At 44.8% G+C, this 20,338-nt stretch overlaps 2 protein-coding genes across 5 annotated transcripts in view; one reads left to right on the forward strand and one right to left on the reverse strand.

Moving 5' to 3' along the window:
* LOC131263474 (tyrosine-protein kinase receptor torso) overlaps positions 1–20,338 on the reverse strand; it is a 35,489-nt gene that overhangs the window by 354 nt on the left and 14,797 nt on the right. For both annotated transcript variants that reach the window (XM_058265676.1, XM_058265675.1), the window contains 11 exons: positions 3,140–3,374; positions 2,986–3,065; positions 2,736–2,904; positions 2,472–2,653; positions 2,267–2,402; positions 2,045–2,184; positions 1,598–1,856; positions 726–1,510; positions 556–650; positions 222–479; positions 8–157 (listed from right to left, as the gene is read on the reverse strand). In XM_058265676.1, coding sequence (XP_058121659.1) covers positions 8–157; positions 222–479; positions 556–650; positions 726–1,510; positions 1,598–1,856; positions 2,045–2,184; positions 2,267–2,402; positions 2,472–2,653; positions 2,736–2,904; positions 2,986–3,065; positions 3,140–3,374 — 2,489 coding nt within the window. The remainder of the gene's footprint in view (positions 1–7; positions 158–221; positions 480–555; positions 651–725; positions 1,511–1,597; positions 1,857–2,044; positions 2,185–2,266; positions 2,403–2,471; positions 2,654–2,735; positions 2,905–2,985; positions 3,066–3,139; positions 3,375–20,338) is intronic.
* Positions 4,060–17,670, forward strand: LOC131263478 (probable serine/threonine-protein kinase kinX). 3 transcript variants are annotated; one of them, XM_058265680.1, is made up of 3 exons: positions 4,060–5,037; positions 16,185–16,473; positions 16,534–17,670. In XM_058265680.1, the coding sequence occupies exons 1-3, from the start codon at positions 4,832–4,834 to the stop codon at positions 17,128–17,130; spliced, it is 1,092 nt and encodes a 363-aa protein (XP_058121663.1). In that variant the 5' UTR covers positions 4,060–4,831; the 3' UTR covers positions 17,131–17,670. The 3 variants fall into 3 exon arrangements, with proteins under 3 accessions (XP_058121663.1, XP_058121664.1, XP_058121665.1); XM_058265681.1 differs by having other exon boundaries at positions 16,537–17,666; XM_058265682.1 differs by having other exon boundaries at positions 16,200–16,473; positions 16,534–17,626.

Raw genomic sequence — 20,338 nt, forward strand, 5'->3', positions numbered from 1 at the left:
AACATACCAATGGACATCGACGATCGCGTTTAGATCAATCGTAGGCGGGTTCCGGGTGGGTTCTTTTTTCTGTAGCTCCTCGAGCGTGTGCACGATTTTGGTAAACGTAGGCCGTTCCCTCGGATGCAGCATCCAACAGGAGTACATCAAGGCATATCTGGAGTAACAATGGAAGATATTGAGATGGATGTCCCGGAGATAGCGTGTGCAACGTGACTTACAGCTCCTCGCTGCAACTTTTCGGGCGATCCATACGATTACCATTCTCGAGGTAGCGTAGCAGCTTGCCGGTGGAAATGGCCGGGTACGGGCTTCCGCCGAGGGTGCAGATCTCGTACAGCAGAATCCCGTACGACCAGACGTCACTCTGCGATGTGTACACCTGGTGCGTCAACGATTCCAGTGCGAGCCATTTGATCGGCAGCTTCCCGTTGCTCGTTTTGCGGTATAGATTTTCCTGGTAAATGTCCCGACTAAGGCTGAAGGGGGTTGCATCAAAAGTATTACAAGTTAATACATCACATCTCCAGGATTTCATTGCGGTTATAATGTTACCCAAAATCGGCTATTTTCATCGTATTATCACTGCACACCAGCACGTTCCTAGCGGCCAGATCACGATGCACCACTTTGTTTCGTGCAAGATATTCCTGTAAGAGCAGGTGTGGGACGAAAACGTATTTTAAGTAAATTAAATTGGATGACCAACCAATAATCTTTATTACCATTCCGAGCGCAATTTGGCGGGAAAATTCCAGCAACTGCGCACTGCCCGGCATCGGATCGTCTTCCACGACGGGTTTCGGTGTGTTTGGTATCTGCAACTCCGCCGACTCCGGGCAACTATGGTAACACCGATTATCGACGGTATTTTCTACCACCGTGTCACGTTGGCAACTACAAGGATTAATTTTTACACTTCCCTTGCCATCGAGCGCTTCCGTTTCCGGCACGCAGTGTCGTTCACGGTCGACAATTTCCACCACATTTCGGCAGGCGTTTGTGCAGAACGTCACCACGCGCTGATGGTCGGATGTTTGGTTACCCGCCGGACACTCGTCCTCGTTGAACAGTGGGTAGAGCTTATTTTCGATTATCTGCGGTCGCCTGCTGGTGCCGTCGGTGATGTTTTTGTACGTCAGCGATTTCTTATCATTCACGAACGATGTGTCGAAGTTGAACACGTTCTCCGGCAGCTTGTTGTTGTCCAGTGCTGGCGTTAGACATTCCACCAGCTCCGGTGGTGGAGCACATGGAGCAGAATCGGTAACTTGCGAGAGCATCTGCGTGGATACCGCCAACTCTCGATGCAGCCTCAGCATTCTTTGCCACTGGAGACGCAGATAGTTGAGCAGATTACCACGACCGCAGTACTCCGTGAGGAGCATCATCTTGCGGACGTTCTTCGTGCAGTGGCCAACGATGCCGACGATATGCGCGTGTGTACCGACCGACTTCATTACCTCCATTTCGCGCCGGAACTCGATTATGTCCTCCACACGCGGACATTCTGCAAAAAAGAGAAAAACGTTTGCGGATCGGGAGACACCTCTCAATGTGAGAAAAAGTACACTTTACGTGGACATTCCATATTTACCCTTCAACATCTTCACCGCCACCGGTTTGGGCTGCTCGCCAGGAACTTTCTGGTGAAGGAAACCCTTTCGTACCAATCCGAACGCTCCCTCGCCCAGCATGTCGTGCAGGATAATATGATCGACCTCGATTTCTAGCTCGTCATTGATGGGAGTAATTAGATCGGGTGGAAATGGACTCGAACCAAGTAGATCGTGCATATGCTTCGAATTGGGCTCAAACTCCGTGCTAGGATCGACCGGGGCTTTTTGTTCCAGCTCCTGGAATTCAAATTGGAAATCAAAACAGAGGAGGCGAGGAATGATGAATATTCAACCATTGATTTTCTATATCCGGATAATTGGGTTTGCAAAATTCGGAGCACGGAAATAGAACATTCGATTTCCATCATATCTGCTACTATATGCAAATTATTAGATTGCATTATTGTTCTCTTTTTCGAACGTACCTTAAAATACTCGCATCGTTCCTCGTACCGTTTCAGTTTCGCCCTTCGACGGCAAATTAGCGAAATGGATATCTTTAGCAGGCCGATCATTAGCACCGGCGTAAGTATGATGAAGACGAGCTTTGTGCGTAGCCATGAGTCTGTACGATATGGAAGAGAATGCCCGTAAGGTATGAAGGGGTAACAAAATACATACAATGTAAGTTTCAATCCCTAACTCACCCGTGCTCACTCGACCGATCTGAAGCGTTTTGATGGTACTTTCCGACGTTACGCCAACGCTCGAGTACGCCGATATAAATACCTCAAAGTGTGGGCCAAACATTTCGAACGATTCGATAAACAGCCCTACCGCATCCTGGAATTGGGAACGTTGCAATGGTTAAACTGAAGGAGAATTATTCCAGGAAAGAAGACAACTCCCTACCCCAGTGAGGTTCCGCGTTAGCGAGTTGGCCGGATCTTCCGTGCCAGAGTCGTGCAGGTCGAATATCTTGACCACGTAGGAGTCGGGCGGAATCTGGGGTCGGTCCCAGCTGATATTGAGCTGATAGTGGTGATCATATAGTGGTTCTTGCCTAACACGTACATTTGTGATCGCTTCCGGTGCTAGGAAATCAATCGATCGGAGAGATATATTGAGTCATTCCTTTTTTTACCACCAGACCGAACACGGAATGTTAGCACTTACCACAAACTTGACTTCCGTTGACTGGAATGGTACAGATGGGCGTTTTAAATTCATGCCACTGAAGTTGACTTTCCAGCTCGGGGTTTACGGTATTCTTCGAACGTATTGCAATCCGATAGTTAGCGCTTAGTTCCAGTGCGTTAACCGTGTATGTGTAAAGGACTTCAGGCTGTAAGAACAAACAAAATTCGACCGAATGGAACATCGTATCACAGCATAAGAATCAACTAGAGACAAAACCGAAGCTCACCTGATGTACATCGATGGGTTTCAGCTGAAAATCAGGTGAATGGTCCGCATGGCACAGGATTTCATAGTGGCACGTTTTATCTGGCGTAAGAGCAGAAGCGTTTCACAATAGTAGAACATAGAAGAAAAATCACGTTTAAATGAGTTCCTCCTACCTTTCGCCGGATTCCAGGAAATCACAGCATCCACTAGTCGACTGTCCTTCACGTTGGTCTCGTACCGTTCCACCTTCACCTCTGTGATGGCCCCGGGGATGTATCCCACCGGCAGCGTTTTAAACTGGGCCTTTTCGACGTAGTAGTACTCGTACTCGGAAGTCAGCACGGTGGCAGTCACGTTGTACCGCTTGTTCGGAACGAGATGTTCAATTTTAACCAACGATGAGTTGCTCTGCGAGTAAGAAAACAGCTTGCATCATTTTCTAGAATACTTCACGATTTTTTAGGAAAAGTGGTGTGGTAAGAGAAATTTAGGGATTTCAATCAACGGCCGGATGTTCGGTATGCAACACGTGGCGAGTTGCACAGGATGGATTAGTATTGAGAGTTCAGATTTTCCTTATAGTTGGATCCAGTATTATTAAAAACCATGCAAAATGAAATGATGAAACAGCAAAACCGGATCGGGAACAACTGGTTTAGTGTTTATTGTTTATCTAAATTGCAGAGATCGTTTAATTATTTCGTATTTTGCTTGCAGTTCCGCCGAGCAATCGTTTTCCATCAACACCAAGGCGTGTGCATATCTTTGTAGGTAGGATATTTAAGTGCACTTTTCAAAAAGTGACATACGTATGGATTGACAGTTCGAAGATAAACTACTAGGAAAGCAGAAATTTTCTTTGGATTATCGCGTAGTGCATATTTTTTTTGTTAGTAGTTCTATACAGATTTTTGTTATCTAATTCTTGCATAAAGTTTACTTTCTTCACTGGAGTCTGACAATTTCCGTACTGGCAAAATTGTTTTTACGAATCTAATGTCAAAGTGTGCTCCGTGCCACTACCTTTCCCAGTGTTGTATATACTTTGGTTCGATGGTCCAGTGGTAAGCAGTAATTCGGTGTAAATTGTACGCGTCTGCCGCAAAAGCAAGTGCGAAGTGGACTCAGTTTGGCGAGATCTTCTGAACGAAAGACCTGAACGACGCGAAGTTTATATTTTGGAGCTGATGATACAAAACTGGTTCATGAGTCAGTATCCAAACTAGTGTGGAGTAATGCTGTACCGAAAACTGCGCGGTTCGGCGAAGACTACAAGAAGTCAACTGTGTTTCACGTTTCCAGCGCAACAACGAGACTCATATCTCGGCGGCGTGAAAAGAAAGTGTGTCATTGGAAATCATCCATGGTGGCTTTGATTTAGGTGTGGTTTTATGAACTGTTTCGGAGCCTCATCCAGGTGGGAAACAAATGTAGGCCCTATACATCAGCCTTAGCCTTCCGTTGGTAGAACGTTTTACGAACGGTACGTGTGGTCACATACCGGAGCAGTAATTAACCCACCGCAGAATGTGGATGCTGGAAGCTGTGACGGTCGACTGCTAGTGAAGGTGGTATCTGTAGAATGCTGGCGAATTCATCGAAGTACAACCAGCCACTGGCGGTCACGATTCCATGTGTGCGTGTAGAGATTCATTAGCAATCAACAATCGATCCCATCGGACCGTAACAATCGGCTGTGCCACATCTCATAAATCAAGTTTCTCAACGAAGGATTGTTAGCACGTGTGTGCAAAAAGTGTGTGTTTTCGCGTTCGTCCCGCACGAGAAAATAACTCGCCAAAATACGGAAGGACTTAAACGCATGCACGGCTACCAACTGACAGATTTTACCCGTCAGCAGAGCCATGTCGTCGGCCGGCGCTACCAAAAGCAAACCGAAGAAGACCAGCAATCTGCGCATCATGTGGATCCCGGGCCGCAAGAATCAGCACCGCAAGGGCACGTACAACCTGACGAAGAATGGCCTCCCGCAGACGTACGGGATGCAGCCGCGCAAAAACGAGCCCTGGACCCTCGGTGGACCGCTGAATCAGAGTAAAATCATAAACGCGTAAGTAAAAAAAAACCCCCAAACCCCCCTCCAAGGCAGCATCCATTCCATTCTCCCTCCTTGTAAGCGCACCACATAATCGATTCCAGGCGGTAGGACACGCACGGCATGGAGACGAACGGCAAGGGAAATTCCAACGACGCAGGAAACTGCTCAGCAGCATAAACTTTCCGGTTTTGTTTTGGCAACAATTTGCAATGCCAGCTACATACACCGTGATGTTTGTGTGTGTGGGATTTTTTCGTTCCTCCTTTTTGATTTACTTCGTCGTTTTTGCACATCACGGTTTGCGGGTATTTGCATAACCAGTGCTCCAATGCTGAAAACAATCGATGGGGTTTTTTGGAGGAAAGAGTATTGGCATCATCATTCGTCAGTCTCCATCAGTAGTCGTTACTCTCGAATAAATGGAGAAGAATCTTTCATTTAACCGGAATGCATCTTACAAAGCATCTACAAAGTTTATTCGTTTCACAGAAACACATGAGTACGAGAATTCTTCCGTACTGATAAGCATAAATCTACAGAGTTTCTACAGCAATTCAAATGAATTCTTGACTTTTCGTGGAAAAAGCAATTGATGTGGAAGAAATCTTTTCCTTCTAAACTAAGAAGAATGGAGAATACATGGAGAGCGACATATGGTTGTCGAGTAGCAGATTAAACGAAAACAATCGGGTGGAATCGGTGAGGTTTTGGGTTTCTTTGGAGTATCAATTTTCATTCGATTCTTAACAAAAAAAATGTACTTGACTATAAAATGACGATGCAAAGCAAATGTTAACCGAGTTCAGTCTGAAGTTAATTACTAAAAAATTCTTTATCATAATTTTATCTAATTTTAGTGTTGTAAAACACATAAATTCCATACAACATTTTGTTGGCGAATTCACATGTGACAAATCCTGCAAAAATTGGTGATGCCTGATACATGTGAACATATTGAATCGATAGTGCCATAGCTGCAATGTCGGTCACAACAAAAGCCGGTTTTATCTGAACGCTGTAAATGGCAGGCCGTTCTTGAGACAAGTGCAAGATCCAGTGCGCTCTACCAAATCTGCAATATCAGTCCTTGGCGCCAGTTGTAACACATAGCGCTACCTGATGCCATTTGCTAACGAATGCCAACTATGGAATATGTTGGAAAAAAGGTTGCCCGATCGTTTCAAGGTTATTCGTTAAATGAAACGACATCGTAGGCTTTACCAAGTTATCCATGTCCAAAATACGGTGATTCGTACCAACAGAACACGCGATACGACATGTTAAAGTTCTTCCCTAAGAATCAACCGGAAGGAAATCAACACTTTTATTGCTCTTGCTCAACAGCCTTGGGTGGGCTTCTCCAAGTGGTCCCACTCCAGCATACATGACATAAACCGTTGGGAATACACTGCCCAGGTGGCAGAGGGGTACTCAAGTAACTCATAATTTTGTGTCACGTATACGTCTCACCCGTCTCCGACCGTCTCCGACCGTCTCTGCCCTAGACTTTCGGACTTAGAATTTATTTGCACCGGCCGCGGTGTGTCTACTCGTGTATATACACGAGTCTCTTCATCTCAAATGTGTAAGTGCCTGTGTTGACTGACTGTTTTGGCGGGAAGCACGTGAGTACGGCTTTGCTTTCAAAACAAGTTTGTTTTCGATCGAATACTAATCTGTTTTTTCTGAGCCTTGTTTTTTGTAGATTTTACGGAAGTAATAATGGACAGAAGCCGCAAACGTGCTGTGGAGAAGCGAGCCGACGAATTACTGAAGGAGGTTAACGAGGAAATAGACGTCGAATGGGAATCCGGAAAATTTACAGAGCAGCTTCGCCTACCTCCGGGAGTATCAACGTTCCGATGGCCACTTGGTAAGTAAATTTTTCATAGTGCCAGTGAAGTGACCTAGCATAGGAAAACACAAGTGAAAAATTTTAAAAGAAACTAGGTAAATAAGCGCGGTTACAGGGGCCCATGATGATGTAAACATTTGCTTTAAAATTTTAAATTTAACTTGCTTAACTTTGAAATTTAAAATTTTTAATCTACTAGATTAATCCAGTAAAGTTGTGGTAGATTAAGTAAATTAGAGCTTCAGTACAGTTAGAAGATTGAACTTGCATCGAACTGTGAGAGGATTATCGAAACCTCGGTTTTTGTTTATTATAATGTAACACTCAACGGACCGAACAAAGTCCCAATGATTATCTAAAACTACAACTAAAACTAAAACTAGTGTAGACGCACGTGATCAAACTTATAAAAATTCGGGTCCATTGTTAGGCGACGCTCAAAAGTATTAGCGTTATCAAAGAAATTGAAAGCGAAGTAATCTCTATTACAAGTATTACTCATAACGGTCATTTGAGCAAACTGACCATAACGCGTACTGTTAGAGGTAAATCATAGAAAATCCGTATTACGAAGCCGTCTACAAGGTGCGTTAAAGTTAAATACTTCTAGTAGGTTTGAGGCATCAATCTCACCCAGAATCAGATTACCCACAAACATTGCCTGTGCTATCAGTCGTTTTTTGAGTATTTGCAGTCCAAGAAGCAGGCAACGCGAGTTATACGAACGGTATGAATTTCGCCAAGGTCGCCATCGTATTGCCATCCTCGTGATCCTTTTCCGGATGATTTCAATTCCATCGTGCGAATAGTCAAAGTGCGGGAACCAAATTACACAATTGAATTCAAGAGTAGAGCGAACTAAGCTAACATATAATGTTTCGAGACTCATTAGGTCATCAAACTCTTTGGCGTTGCTAATGACAAATCCCGTTTCCAGTTTAAAACCGTTTCGAAGGTTTCTATCGAGCAGGTTTCCTCAGGTTAACTGTGCATGCTGTAGAAATCGTTCCATTTTTTTCCATACCTATGGCCAAAATTGAACTTTTTTACTATCATTCAACAAAAACGATTTCTAATTTCCTTTATTTATTTTTATTTTAGATGATGAGGATGATTCGAACTCGCACCAGATGGTAACGGATGCTGTAAATAATGTACAAAGTGTAAGTACTGGTAATGGTGGTAATGGTGGTAGTTTAAACGGTGGTGGTAAAGAATAGTTCAGGAAGATAATGTAGGAGCTAGCGAAGGGAATAGTGATAGGGAAAATAACAACCAAGCTAGAGTAGATAGCAATCATGAAGATGCAAGCGATGTTTACTGGGACAAAAAATATCACTTCCTCAATAACTTTGCTAGTTTCGAGGAAGCGTTAAGACATTTTTTAACTATTTCTTGCTTGTCCCGTGAACTAGCTAGCCTGCTCCTGGTGATGTGCTGGAAATTTCTTAAATTGAAATTTCCACGCGACTCACGAACATTCCTCCAAACTCCCACCAACGTCGGAAAGCAGTTAGCACCGATTGTTGGTGGAAACTTGTGGTATCAAGGGGTGGAGACGGTTCTAAGAAACTATTTTAGAGATATCATCCCGCAAGTATCACATTTTACCATCCAAGTGTCAGTCGACGGGCTTCCACTTTTTAAGAGCTCGGCTACTCAATTTTGGCCAGTTCTTATAAAAGTGGAAGAATTGCCAGACGCTCCGGTTATGCCCGTAGCTATTTTCTGCGGGCAAACAAAACCGGAGAGTGTCGAACAGTATTTGCGGCCGTTTGTTCAGGAAATGAACATTCTTATGGAAAGAGGCTTGAAATTCGGCGATAAAGAAGTACATTTGTCCATAAGTGCATTTATCGCCGATTCTCCAGCACGGTCATACATAAAATCAGTGATGGGATTTTCCGCCAAGCATGGTTGCACAAAGTGTACCATCCTAGGAGTACACATCAAACCGGAAAATAAAGTTATCTTTGACTCCGTGCATGCCGAATTGCGTACGGACGCTGGCTTTCGGGCTAGAGAAGATAAGGACCACCATAAGGGAATACGGACACCTCTTGAAGATTTGCAAAATGTAGATATGATAGTCAATTTTCCAGTTAGCGACCGTCTCCATCTGATTGATCTGGGAGTTAGCCGCAAAATTCTCAAAGGGTTGCTTAACAACACCTTTGAGCGTTTTGGTCGGTGGTCCTCCCAACAGAAGGACGGCGTGTCTTCGTACATTTCGAATACACTGCTTCCTTCTGAGGTGAACCGACCATTTCGGTCCCTCGATCATGTCCCGCTTTGGAAAGGAACCGAGTATAGGTCCTTTCTTCATTATATCAGTGTTGTGGTCTACAGAGATTTTATGTATTTGGATGCATATAATCACTACTTGCTCTACTTTAGCGCTGTGACGATATTTTCATCATCGGCACATAAACGCTATTGGCCATTAGCGGGAAGACTCCTTACAAAATTTGTTAAGGAGTTTAAGACCCACTATAGTCGATCCCATTTGACAAGCAATGTCCACAATCTCCATCACGTGCATGGAGACGTTGTGGTACATGGACCGCTTGATAATTTTTCAGCGTATTGCTTTGAGAACCATTTACAACACCTCAAACGCTGTGTGAAATCGGGAGCGAGATGTTTGGAGCAAGTGGCAGTACGAACGCATCTATATGCATCAATTCATACTGCCGCTTGCCAGAAACCAAAGTTTCCTATCTTGAAGGCGAAGGGTGCTGGGGTGCACGTAACAGCCGATTTCGTCCTTTTGCCAAATGAGAAAGATCAATGGTTTTTGACCAGATCCAATGGCATAGTTAAGTTTTTGGAAGCGAAAAAAAATAATACGCGCGTCTTTTTGCTTGGAAACCAGTACACTGCTCAGACGGAGATGTATGAAATCAATACGGAGGACGAGGCTGGACCTATCCAGTTATCGTCCTCCTGTATGAAACTTTTTCAAGTTCATAAAAACACTCCGTCTCGGCGGGTGGTAGTACCCCTTTCATCTGTACTTTGTAAATTAGTTTATATTCCCTTACCTGCTCGCTCTCTTTCCCGCTATCCTGTCAACCCTACTCTATCACCTTCTGAATTCTTTGCTTTCATTCCTTTACTACATACTTTTATGCCTGACTAACAAATTTTACTAACCCTTTTCATGAATTTTTAATTGAAACTACCACCTTCGTACTGGTTATTCGCTACCCGAGACGTGGGACGACTGCTTTTGCCGCTTTGATGCCCCCACAGTGATTTGTTTGACCGTTTGGAATTAGAAATTCATTATGATCAAGTCACTGTGGATAAGGGCCCTGCGGGTGACCATGCAAAACTGGCTGAAATCCCATCCATTGTAGATAGATGTACATATTAGGATAAATGTATATAGTAGTATTTATTATAAAAATAAATTAGTAAATGTATATAGTAGTGTGCTATTGCTATTGAATTTAAAACTAAAATAGTTTATGGGTATAATGATGACCGTGCTGATTTCAAGTCTCTGGCGGCCGCTGCGTCTTCATGATAGGAGGGATCTAGGAGTGTATAGGATTTTTTTAATAGGGCAAACATCCACTAACAATACTAACATTTTTTTCTTTAAAATATATATCTTGTGGTGGCGGAATTAAGGTTGCAATTAATAAAATTTGAATTAAATCTGTAAACAAACTAACTCTTGGATTTGGGATACTTTGGTGGAATGTTTTAAACTAATAGCATGTACATATATGGTGAAGGTATTAAGTATAATACGTAAATGTTGATGATGATGTTGAATTTAATTAAAAAAAAAACGGCAGTGAATAGTCCTGAGCATCGCGCGCGTTAGCGTGGTATTAGATGTATTTTCTAACACCCGCTCGTATGAATTTTGAATTCAATCGTTCAGCTCAGAGCTATGCATGGGTATGTGGAGGGCATCATCAGCATTTACTTACTAATAATAACCTGTAAATAAACTAACTCTTAGATTTGAGAGGAGTGTTTTGAAATTAAGGCATGTATGTGGTGGAGGCATTAAGTTTAATAAATAAATGTTGATGATGATTTGTTTTGATGATGATGTTAAATTAATTTAGTAACGGAAGTGAATAGCCCTGAGCATCGCGCGCGTTAGCGTGGTTTTAGATGTATTTCTAACTCCCGCTCGTATACATTTTGATTTCAATCGTTCGGCTCAGGACTATGCATGGGTATGTGGAGGGCATCATCAACATTTACTTACCAATAAAAACTAAAAAAAACCATTTTAATTTCAAATCCTTTAAATGAATTAAAAAAGTATAAGTCAAATTCGAATTTTTTTTATTCTATCTAACTATATCTTCGATATAATATTCTAACTGTGATATTCTAATATAAACTATAATTCTAAGTAGTATTTCATTTTTATAATTCATAACAAAACTTAAACCTTAGTATCCTTATTAAAAACTTGACCCTAACTAACACCCACTATCTTCTCTACTTATCTTAATGTTCTTACTATTATCTCTACTTACACGCTTTACAAAACTTTTTACATAGGGCGTTTTTGTGCCCTTATTGTGTTCTACGTAGCTTTTTGCGTTTTTTAATTTTTTTGTGATCAGTGTTTTCACTGCGACCTCGTGCGTGCCCTCGCCTCCGACTGTTTGTAGTAGTTTTCTAACGTTCCCGTAGATGCAAAAGGGCACCTTTCCTTGTGCACCTTTTGCAGTGTATCCGGACCACGAACACTGCGTTGCAAACTGTGGGTCAATCAACAGATGGTACGCATGATTCATACGGTACTCCGAACGTACCTCGCGCGGGTCAATCTTGGAAGCCAACCAAGCCAAGACTGCCGAGAAATACTCTTCCTCGAACAGTTTGGCGTTGCAGGCTTCCAACATTTCCCCGCACGAAATGCGTTCGAAGTTGAAGGCTAACGATCTGGAGGTTGAAGGTCCTGATGAAGCCTGCGCAACCACCAAATCGTCAACCTTCGCATAAATCATGCGCACCATCCGCTGAGTTGTGTAAATCCCTTTGGAATTAGACAACGCCACATTATGCAACGCAGTGCAGTGGCCCGGACACGGAATCGTCGTGCTAAAAAAGAAAGCAAAACAATAATGAACAATGTATTTTCTGTTGTAGTTTATAACATACCTTTTTCGTTCATCCCCAGGCTTTCGGTTACTGGAGGCCGCCTCATTATTGTTACAATCCATATCTACAAAAACACAACTATTTACTTATTCAATTTTAGCTTCACTTTCATTATTTATACTGCTTACCTAGTAGTAGTTGATAGATGATTGAATATTATCACGCCTAATAAAACTTTAATTATATTAAACTACTTTAAATATAACCATGTGTACGATTTTCACCGTATTTACTTTCACCGGATCGGTGCGGATTGCAATGGCATACTGCAGTTCAGTGTTGACAGCTTCAGCTGTCAGACTTCATTTTAGTGATGGCTGCCGGGAAAGCGTGAAGTGCATGGAGTGTTGTGAAAATAAAGCGGGTGGTTTTTTTACTGTGATTATTTACTGTGTTATATATATGTCTATAAATTTTACTGTGATTATAGATTTTATGTTGTGTTAGTTGCATTTTCTAATGTTTCAGCGTTTTCAAGGTAAGAAGATTGGTGGGAAATAGAGGTACAATCCAGTGTTGACATCGCTGTGCTTCCCTTTCGCAGGCTACTGCTGCTGCTTGGATCCGATATTTTTATCGGTCCCATCGATGGGAATCATATTAAGATAAGTATTTATTGATGAATGCTTTGTATGAGCATTTATCGACCGCTTTTAATCTTTTTCAGCTATAGTACATCGTTCGTGGGGAGTTTGTTTTGGTGGAAGCTGCTTGACGGATGTGACTCCGAAGCTGTACCCAGGTTCGCATTGAACTGCTGCTGCTTGTATTAGTTAAAAACATCGATGGGAAGCATATTACGATAAGTATTTATTGATGAATGCTTTGTATGAGCATTTATTGACCGCTTTTAATCTTTTTCAGATATAGTACATCGTTCGTGGGGAGTTTGTTTTGGTGGAAGCTGCTTGACGGATGTGACTCCGAAGCTGTACCCAGGTTCGCATAGAACTGCTGCTTCTTGAAGTAGTTAAAAAACATCGATGGGAAGCATATTACGATAAGTATTTATTGATTAATGCTTTGTATGAGCATTCATTGACCGCTTTTAATCTTTTTTTCAGCGACAGCAGCATACCGTTCGTAGGAAGTTTGATTTGGAAGCTGCTCGTCCGATGTGACTCCAAAGCCCAGACAGGTCGATCATAAAGTTTTGTGATTTACGAAAACGTAAATTGATAGCAGTGGGGTTTTGTTTATTGTGGTTAGTGTTAGTGGTTTTGGTTCTACATTTATTATAATGTATGTAGACCGATTATAATATTTACATATTTTAATAAATATTTATTATTGTTTTCATTTATTATGCGGAACTATTGTGGGTTCACTTTTGCATGATGACCATCACTATATGGGGTACTCAAGGGGCAGCCATTACTGACCCACACATGCACAGAACGCACTAACACATGCGCAAAAATCACTCACGAGGGCAACTCAGACCCGCTGGTTGCGTGTCACAACCAGCGCCAAACCAACGCCAAACCAGCGGGGTTTACAACATTTTTACGCGTCGCGTGACATTTTCTGCCTCCAGGGTGGGCAATGCGCGAACGATGGCGTGACTCGACATGTCTAGGCCCGGGACTATTGTTCCATGCGCGAAATCGGAAACGTTATACTCCGGATTGCATATTTGTCACCGTTCTGATTGGCAATGTTCCCGGTGTACGGTAACATGCCCTTAGAAGCGGAATGGATGTTATCGTGTATTTTTGGGGTTGTTGTTGTTGTTGTTTGTTTTCGGATCGTCCCCACCAGCTCCATCGACGAACCGGAGGTGACAGGCTGGCGTCACACATAGCACTAAATTGGTCCTACTATCGACTAGAGCCGACACGAAGGCACACAAATAGGTACCTGAAACAAAACGTACCGCTGTGGTGTTGTCGTGCACCCTCGCATCATCAACAGCAACATCCCCATCATCATTTTTATCACCACTGCAGCTGTTCGGCTGCGCGGTATATGTGTGCCACAGGCCGGCTCTGGTAGTCGCGACACACGCGCAAATAATATATCACATCTAGTATCGTACGGGCGGCCGGCGCTGGTCGATGGTGCATATAGAGCGCGTGCTCTACTCCGGGGTGCACCGCTTTTCGTGCTAGACTAGGTGCTTGTGGTTCGGAATTAAACGGGATCAAAGGTGTTCCGCCACCTGAGGCAAGGTGGACAAAAGGACGTTTCAATTTGTGGCCAGTGTGGCAGCGGAAGCCATCGTCAGAGGATGATCAGACCGAGAGTCGTGCTCAGAGCACGCCCAGTGGAGCCGATCCGGCGCGTGCGGGTAGTTTTGAGGTAAATTTGGTTGGGAGGTCTTAGGGTTTAATTAGGTGAACGAATTATTAACGAATCTTAATACATCACACGAAACAAATGTGTGTGTTTAAGTGATGTACCTTTGTCTTCTTTGTACCACTCGAGATAACATTCCTCCAATGGTCGATGTAACGGTGGTTGCGAACGCAAGCCGACGTGGAGAAGTCGATGAAACCGAATGCGGCCTAAGCGAAACTGTTTGCAAATGTTCCGTAATCCAATGTTATACCGGTCGGGTAATGTGACACTTGGCTTTCTGAAGGAGAAGAGACGATGGTACGGGCCCGCACCCCTTCCCGGTGCCACTTCCACTTCTCTCATCCGTCAAAACTACAACCTAGACACACCACACGTCCTACTTGTTGTTGTCACGATGTGGCAGTTGAAAGCCCTCGCGGAAGATGTGAAAAAAGACCTGTTTGTTCTCTGTTTATCTTAGTAAGCAAAAGAAAAACGCTTCAGTGGTTTCGCATGTGCCTTCTTCTTTAGCACTGTTTTGAATGAAACCCCCCCTTTGTGAGATTGAGCGCAGTTGTTTAAGCTGGTGGCGGTAGGCAATAAATTGATGGAAATATTTTAAAACATACTTTCGACAGATTTCAGGCTGCTCTTAGGTGGATGGCTCGCTTTTCTCGGTGGTAGCATTTGCAAACCCGTTTTTCTTTTTTGGCAACCATTAAATGCCGAAGCGAAAGTGCAAAAGAGAGAACAACCGCCCGGCGGTGTAGAACAGGAGAACTATTTGAGGAGTGTTAAAAACAGTTTGTAGGAACGAACGGGAAGCTGGAAAGATATTCTTTTCCTTACAAAAAAAAATGTGAAAATGGTCTCACATGTCGGCAAGGTAATGTTTTTGCATAATTTCTTATACAATAAAGCACAACACTTATTGAAACATGCAAATTCTTTAACATTGTATGGTCAACATTATGATCATATCCGCAAGTTATTATTTTGTACCATTAAATACTTCTCGTAAAAGCTTTTCTGGTGCGGTGGATCATCAACCTGGAAAAAGATATGGCGGAGGGCACACTTGAAAATAAAACAAAGGCAATTATGGCCTACTAAGCTTTAGCAGGTACGGACATGGTGACACGTGGGACTACGCGATGGATTTAAATTTTTGTTCGATTCGAATTGACAATGTTCGAATTCAAACACATGGCAATCGATGCCTGCTCTGACCAACATAAACGAGATCCCCCCCCCCTTCCTCGATTGTGGAGCTGGTGGTGAATGGGGCAATGGGGGAAGAAACGCACAGCACTGGGACACAAACCTTGAAGTGTACCAAACTCCCCCGCCCTTGCCGCACCGAGGCGAATTAAAAACCATGCTCCGGACTGGACCGCGGCGACAAACTGCCATTTTTCGCAAAGGGCAGCAAAAAACCACAACTGGGTAACAGCGATCGGGGGCTGACCGGAAGCAGACGGGGGGTGGGCGAATCGGGTTATAGTTTTTTTTTTGTTATTTCGCGTAAACCAGTTGACGGTCACGCTTTTGTTGTTGTGTCGCAAGTATTCAAGCTTTAGTTCCCGCTCCAGCCTCGTCTGGAACACGAGGCAATCGGTCGATGGTGGTGGATTGTTGTTACGTGGAGAGTGTTACTTACAACAACAGGAAAAAAGGAAGGAAAAAAGTAAACCATCTTCAGCTGTGTTGGTGTTATGAAGCTTTGTGATATAACTCGAAGCATCGTTTAATCGCTTCCCGGTGCCGTCGTTTATCCGTTTCACGTTGTTTATTTTTGGGCAAACCCACAATTCGCCACATCATCCCGTTTCCTATCATTCGCCCGTGTTCGTGGGTGCTACAGTTCCAGCAATTGTTGTAGAAACTTCTTTTTCAGAGACCTGCACGAGAACAACCTCGACGTGGCGAGTCTCGCGGCCGGCGGCGCCATGACTCTGGCCGCGATGACGTCCAATGGGACCATCATCAAAGCGAACGGTGTGGCAGTTTGTGATCAACAGCAGCAGCAGCAGCAGGATCATGATCGGTTACAAGGGGAACCGACGCCGTCCACCTCACAACAGCCGGGTGGGTCAACCGCGACACAGCCTCAGATCGTTGTCGGTACAATCGAGCTGAACAATTTAAACGGGGATGCTGTGAATATCAAGGTAGGACAGAAGAATCTTTTAACCAGTTGATTTCCTCACTGAATGCATCCTCCGTTCCAGCAGGAAAAGGACATCGGGACGAGCAATCAGTTTGAAACGCTCACGCTCATCGACGAGGACGACGAGGAGGAAAAGGATCGAAACTGTTCGAACGCGCACTCTTCCTCGTCGCTGCTGTCGTCAAACAATGACAACCGCTCGGCGGAAGAGAACAATGTGCACAGTGCGGCCACACTGTCGATTAGTGAGCAGCACGCTCGCCGGAAGGCCCGGCGCCGCAGCAGCAGTCAGAAAGGTCGCCAAAGTGCTGAGGATATCGACTCGATCGACCGGGCCGACAGTGCGGTCGATGTGACGCACGTCGACGAACCACACACGTTCGAGGAGGATACGGTGGAACGGAAACAGGATGGTGCGGAAACGGTGATTTTAAGGAAGCGGAAAAGCAAGAGACGATCGCAACGGCGCCGACCGACGGTGGGGACGGAGGCCGCGGCGGCGGCGGCTGCGACCGGCACACCACTGGATGCAGTGGACGGGCAGCAGGAAGAGGACGATGAGGAGGAGGATGAGGAAGAGGAACATAAAGAACCCTACGACAAAGCGGTCACCTGCCTCTACTGGTCGCTTGCTTGTTGGGATTGCAATATTTCTTAGAATACCGTTCCCTTTTCTGAGATAAACCTCTTGTAACTCTGAATATAATGATCCATGAATACTAAACATGGAAGTGGACAAAGCTTCCAAACACTTTCGACGATAGTGAGGGAAGCATATAGGATATATAATTTATAGGCAGCTACAAAATTAGCAAGCAAGCTAGAGTGACATGCACTCCTTACGCGTTCATGGGAAGCAAAGATGCGGTTTGTGTATCATGATGGATCAATTACGAAATCTCAGTATTTCCGCATTTTTTTTTTTCGCAAGACTTGACCCTAGCTTTGGCTGAGAAGTAGAAGGTAGGTTACTAAAGTACATCCCGTATAGAATAAGGTGAAAAAGAAAGAGGGTAACATATACCGACGAAGAACGGCGTCACTACTGTGCAAAAGTTTAGTAACATTAACGATGAGACTATTTATAAACGAAACACCAGCAAATAAATGTAGAAATGTAAATTTTTTATAACAAAATAACTGTGTAAACAGTTCGTCTTTATTTCATAGTACATGGCGTACAGACGTTCGCTTACGTGTTGTAAAAAAAGTGTACCAGGTTTTGACCCACCGATGGCTTTTGATTTCATACCATCCTTCATGGATAGGTTGTTAAATGTTTGTTTTAATAAAAATATACAATTTTTGTAAGGAGAAGGGAAGACAGAATGTAAAAGGGGAGGTAATATGCAATCCCAAAACAACAATATTCAATTTTTTCTAACTTCACCGGGGCAATTTCTTTAACTTTTGCCGTTTCAATACCAATAATTGGAAGTAACATTTAAACTCCCTAAATTCACTGTGTGAAAGATACCGATCTGCCACTAATATAACAATGAGTATAACCCTGAAATATTATTTATATTTTGAAATTCTGCCTATGACCTTTAGGCTGTGTTATTCGCCATCAGTGTTTTTTAAGAAATAAAACTGGTACACTTATCCTTGTAAAATGTTTGGAATGTGATTGAGTGGGAAACGCGGTCCACGTGATGAAAGTAAATATCAACAGCCCTCTAGACGGCGTGGTGTTGTTAGAGGTTATAGAAAATTCTCCGCTGGAAGAGGTAGAGAGCAATCAGATTCCACAGCACCGTGTTCCAGAGCGCTTCGAGCGTGAGCATAAAGTGTGTGTTCATCGTCCCAATACGCCAGTGAAACGGGAGCATCTTGTGGAACACAGTATGCCCCACGTACAGGACGATCGCGTTCATACCGGCGTACACGAACGGGCGCCCGGACCAGCACCGCTTGACGTCGACCGCATAGTAGCACAGTAACAGTAGCAGATAGGCCAGTGAAGCCGTCGCAAGGACGTACGAGAGTGACCAGAGGTTCTTGTTCACCGGTATCCAGCCATCATTCTTGGAGAACCCGCAGAGCACACCCGCCAGCAAACCGAGCACCACCGACCATACACCGAAGCGCACCATGCGCTGTCGGTGACACGCGTACGCAAGAATTGTGCAACCGCACTGGAGACCGAGGAAAACCTGCAGGACGGTCGGGAGACACCCGAACGGGCCCTCCGGATCGAACGGCATGGCGTCGTAGACAAAGCGTGCGGTTGGACGTTGGTAGAGGTGCTGTATCCCGAGCATGGCACGATCGATGTACCCGGTTATGCCACCGGTACAGTTTGGGTACGCGTTCATGAGATGCTTCCCGCCCGGACCGAAGTAACCGCTAAGGGTGGGAAAAATGGAGAAACGTCGGTTGAAAAACCGAAAACGCGGACATAAAGCAGCCACCGTTCGGTCGATCGTTTACCTGGGACAGCCCGGTTCGGCGACAAACAAAATGATGCCCAAATAAACGGCCGTCAGCAGAGCCATCACAAGCCACTGCTTTTTAAGCCGGAAAATGTCCTCGTTTGCGCGCAAGATACGGTTTTGCGACTGTACCGTTTCCTCGTGGCAGAACAGATGCACAATCGACACGACAAAGTAGGCGATGCCGAAGCGCTGCAGTACGCCGAAGATGCGCAGGTTGGCCACGGTCGGGCCGTTCATCGAGTTCAGGCAAAGGCCAATGATGAACAGCTTAAGGGAACGCTACAAAAAAAAGAAACGAGGGAGGGTGATTTCGCGAGTCAAACAAGACAAGCCATTTGTCGATCACTTACCACGGCAACATTGCTGACGATTGTGCGCCGTGGGACATTGCGAGCGATCTGGCCGCGTAGAGAAATCGGCACGCAGACGCCCATGATGAACAGAAACCAGGGGAAGACGAGATCGGCCACGTGTAACCCGTTCCAGGTGGCGTGTTCGATCCACCAGTAGCCACCGCCACCGCTATTGACGAAAATCATCAGCATGATCGCAATGCCCCGAAACGTATCCAGGCTTTGGAGTCGTTTCTTGGGCGCTTGGGTGACCGTTTCCGACTCGGGTTTATCGGTTCCTTCCACCGGCGGTTCGACGGGTGCCGCCGGCAATCGAGACCGCCGAAGGCCATATCGTGCCAACCGTGCCAGTCCACCAACGACAATGGCGAGCAGGATGATCGTGATGAATGCTATATCACAGAGAGCAGAAAACCACTCAAATCAAAAGGAACGAACGAAATTTGTGACGCGCGCGTTTTGTCAAACGATGGCTTACGGAGGTAAATGTTCACCGGCTCCTTGGCAGTCTCAAGGACACAGGGCGGGTTCAGTCGGAGGTCATACACGCCAAATTCGCCCAGCTGCACGCTGCTCAATTGGCAGTAGTAAGAGCTTACAAAGGGGAAAAAAGAATCAAATAATAGACCACTTGATGAAACGAGTTCGAGCGGCTCGTGTGCCGCTCGTTATCCCCCTTGTCCCGTCCCGGACACCTACTCGTTGGAGTACGAATAACGGCCGACGTCCCGGTCCAGTAGTCGCAGTGCGAACTGACGTGACGCGTCCACTTTGATCACCGTGTGGCGCTTATCGGCCGGAATGCGCTGCAGCTGGGTGAAAGGGCACTGTGGAAATCCACAAAAAAAAGGCAGCACATATTGGCCAGTACCACAGCCGATTAGACGTCGTGAAGCCAAAACGGGGGCAGATATTCCACTCATACCTTATCGCACTCCTCCGAGAGGGTGTAAAGATAGTAGTCGGTACCAGCACCAACCGGCCCGTTGGTTGCCGCCTCCGCATGGGACACGTTCAAGAATGCCTGGTCTACGGCCAGGGACCACAGGTCCAGACCGCGAAAGAAACGCTCCGT

This window comes from Anopheles coustani, chromosome 2, assembly GCF_943734705.1.
Source record: "Anopheles coustani chromosome 2, idAnoCousDA_361_x.2, whole genome shotgun sequence".
Classification (NCBI taxonomy): Eukaryota; Metazoa; Arthropoda; class Insecta; order Diptera; family Culicidae; genus Anopheles; species Anopheles coustani.

Coding starts and splice junctions, on each gene's coding strand:
- LOC131263478 (XM_058265680.1), top strand. CDS start 4,832: ATGTCGTCGGCCGGCGCTACCAAAAGCAAACCGAAGAAGACCAGCAAT. Junction 5,038..16,184: donor CAGAGTAAAATCATAAACGC/GTAAGTAAAAAA, acceptor CAATTGTTGTAG/AAACTTCTTTTTCAGAGACC. Junction 16,474..16,533: donor GGGATGCTGTGAATATCAAG/GTAGGACAGAAG, acceptor CCTCCGTTCCAG/CAGGAAAAGGACATCGGGAC.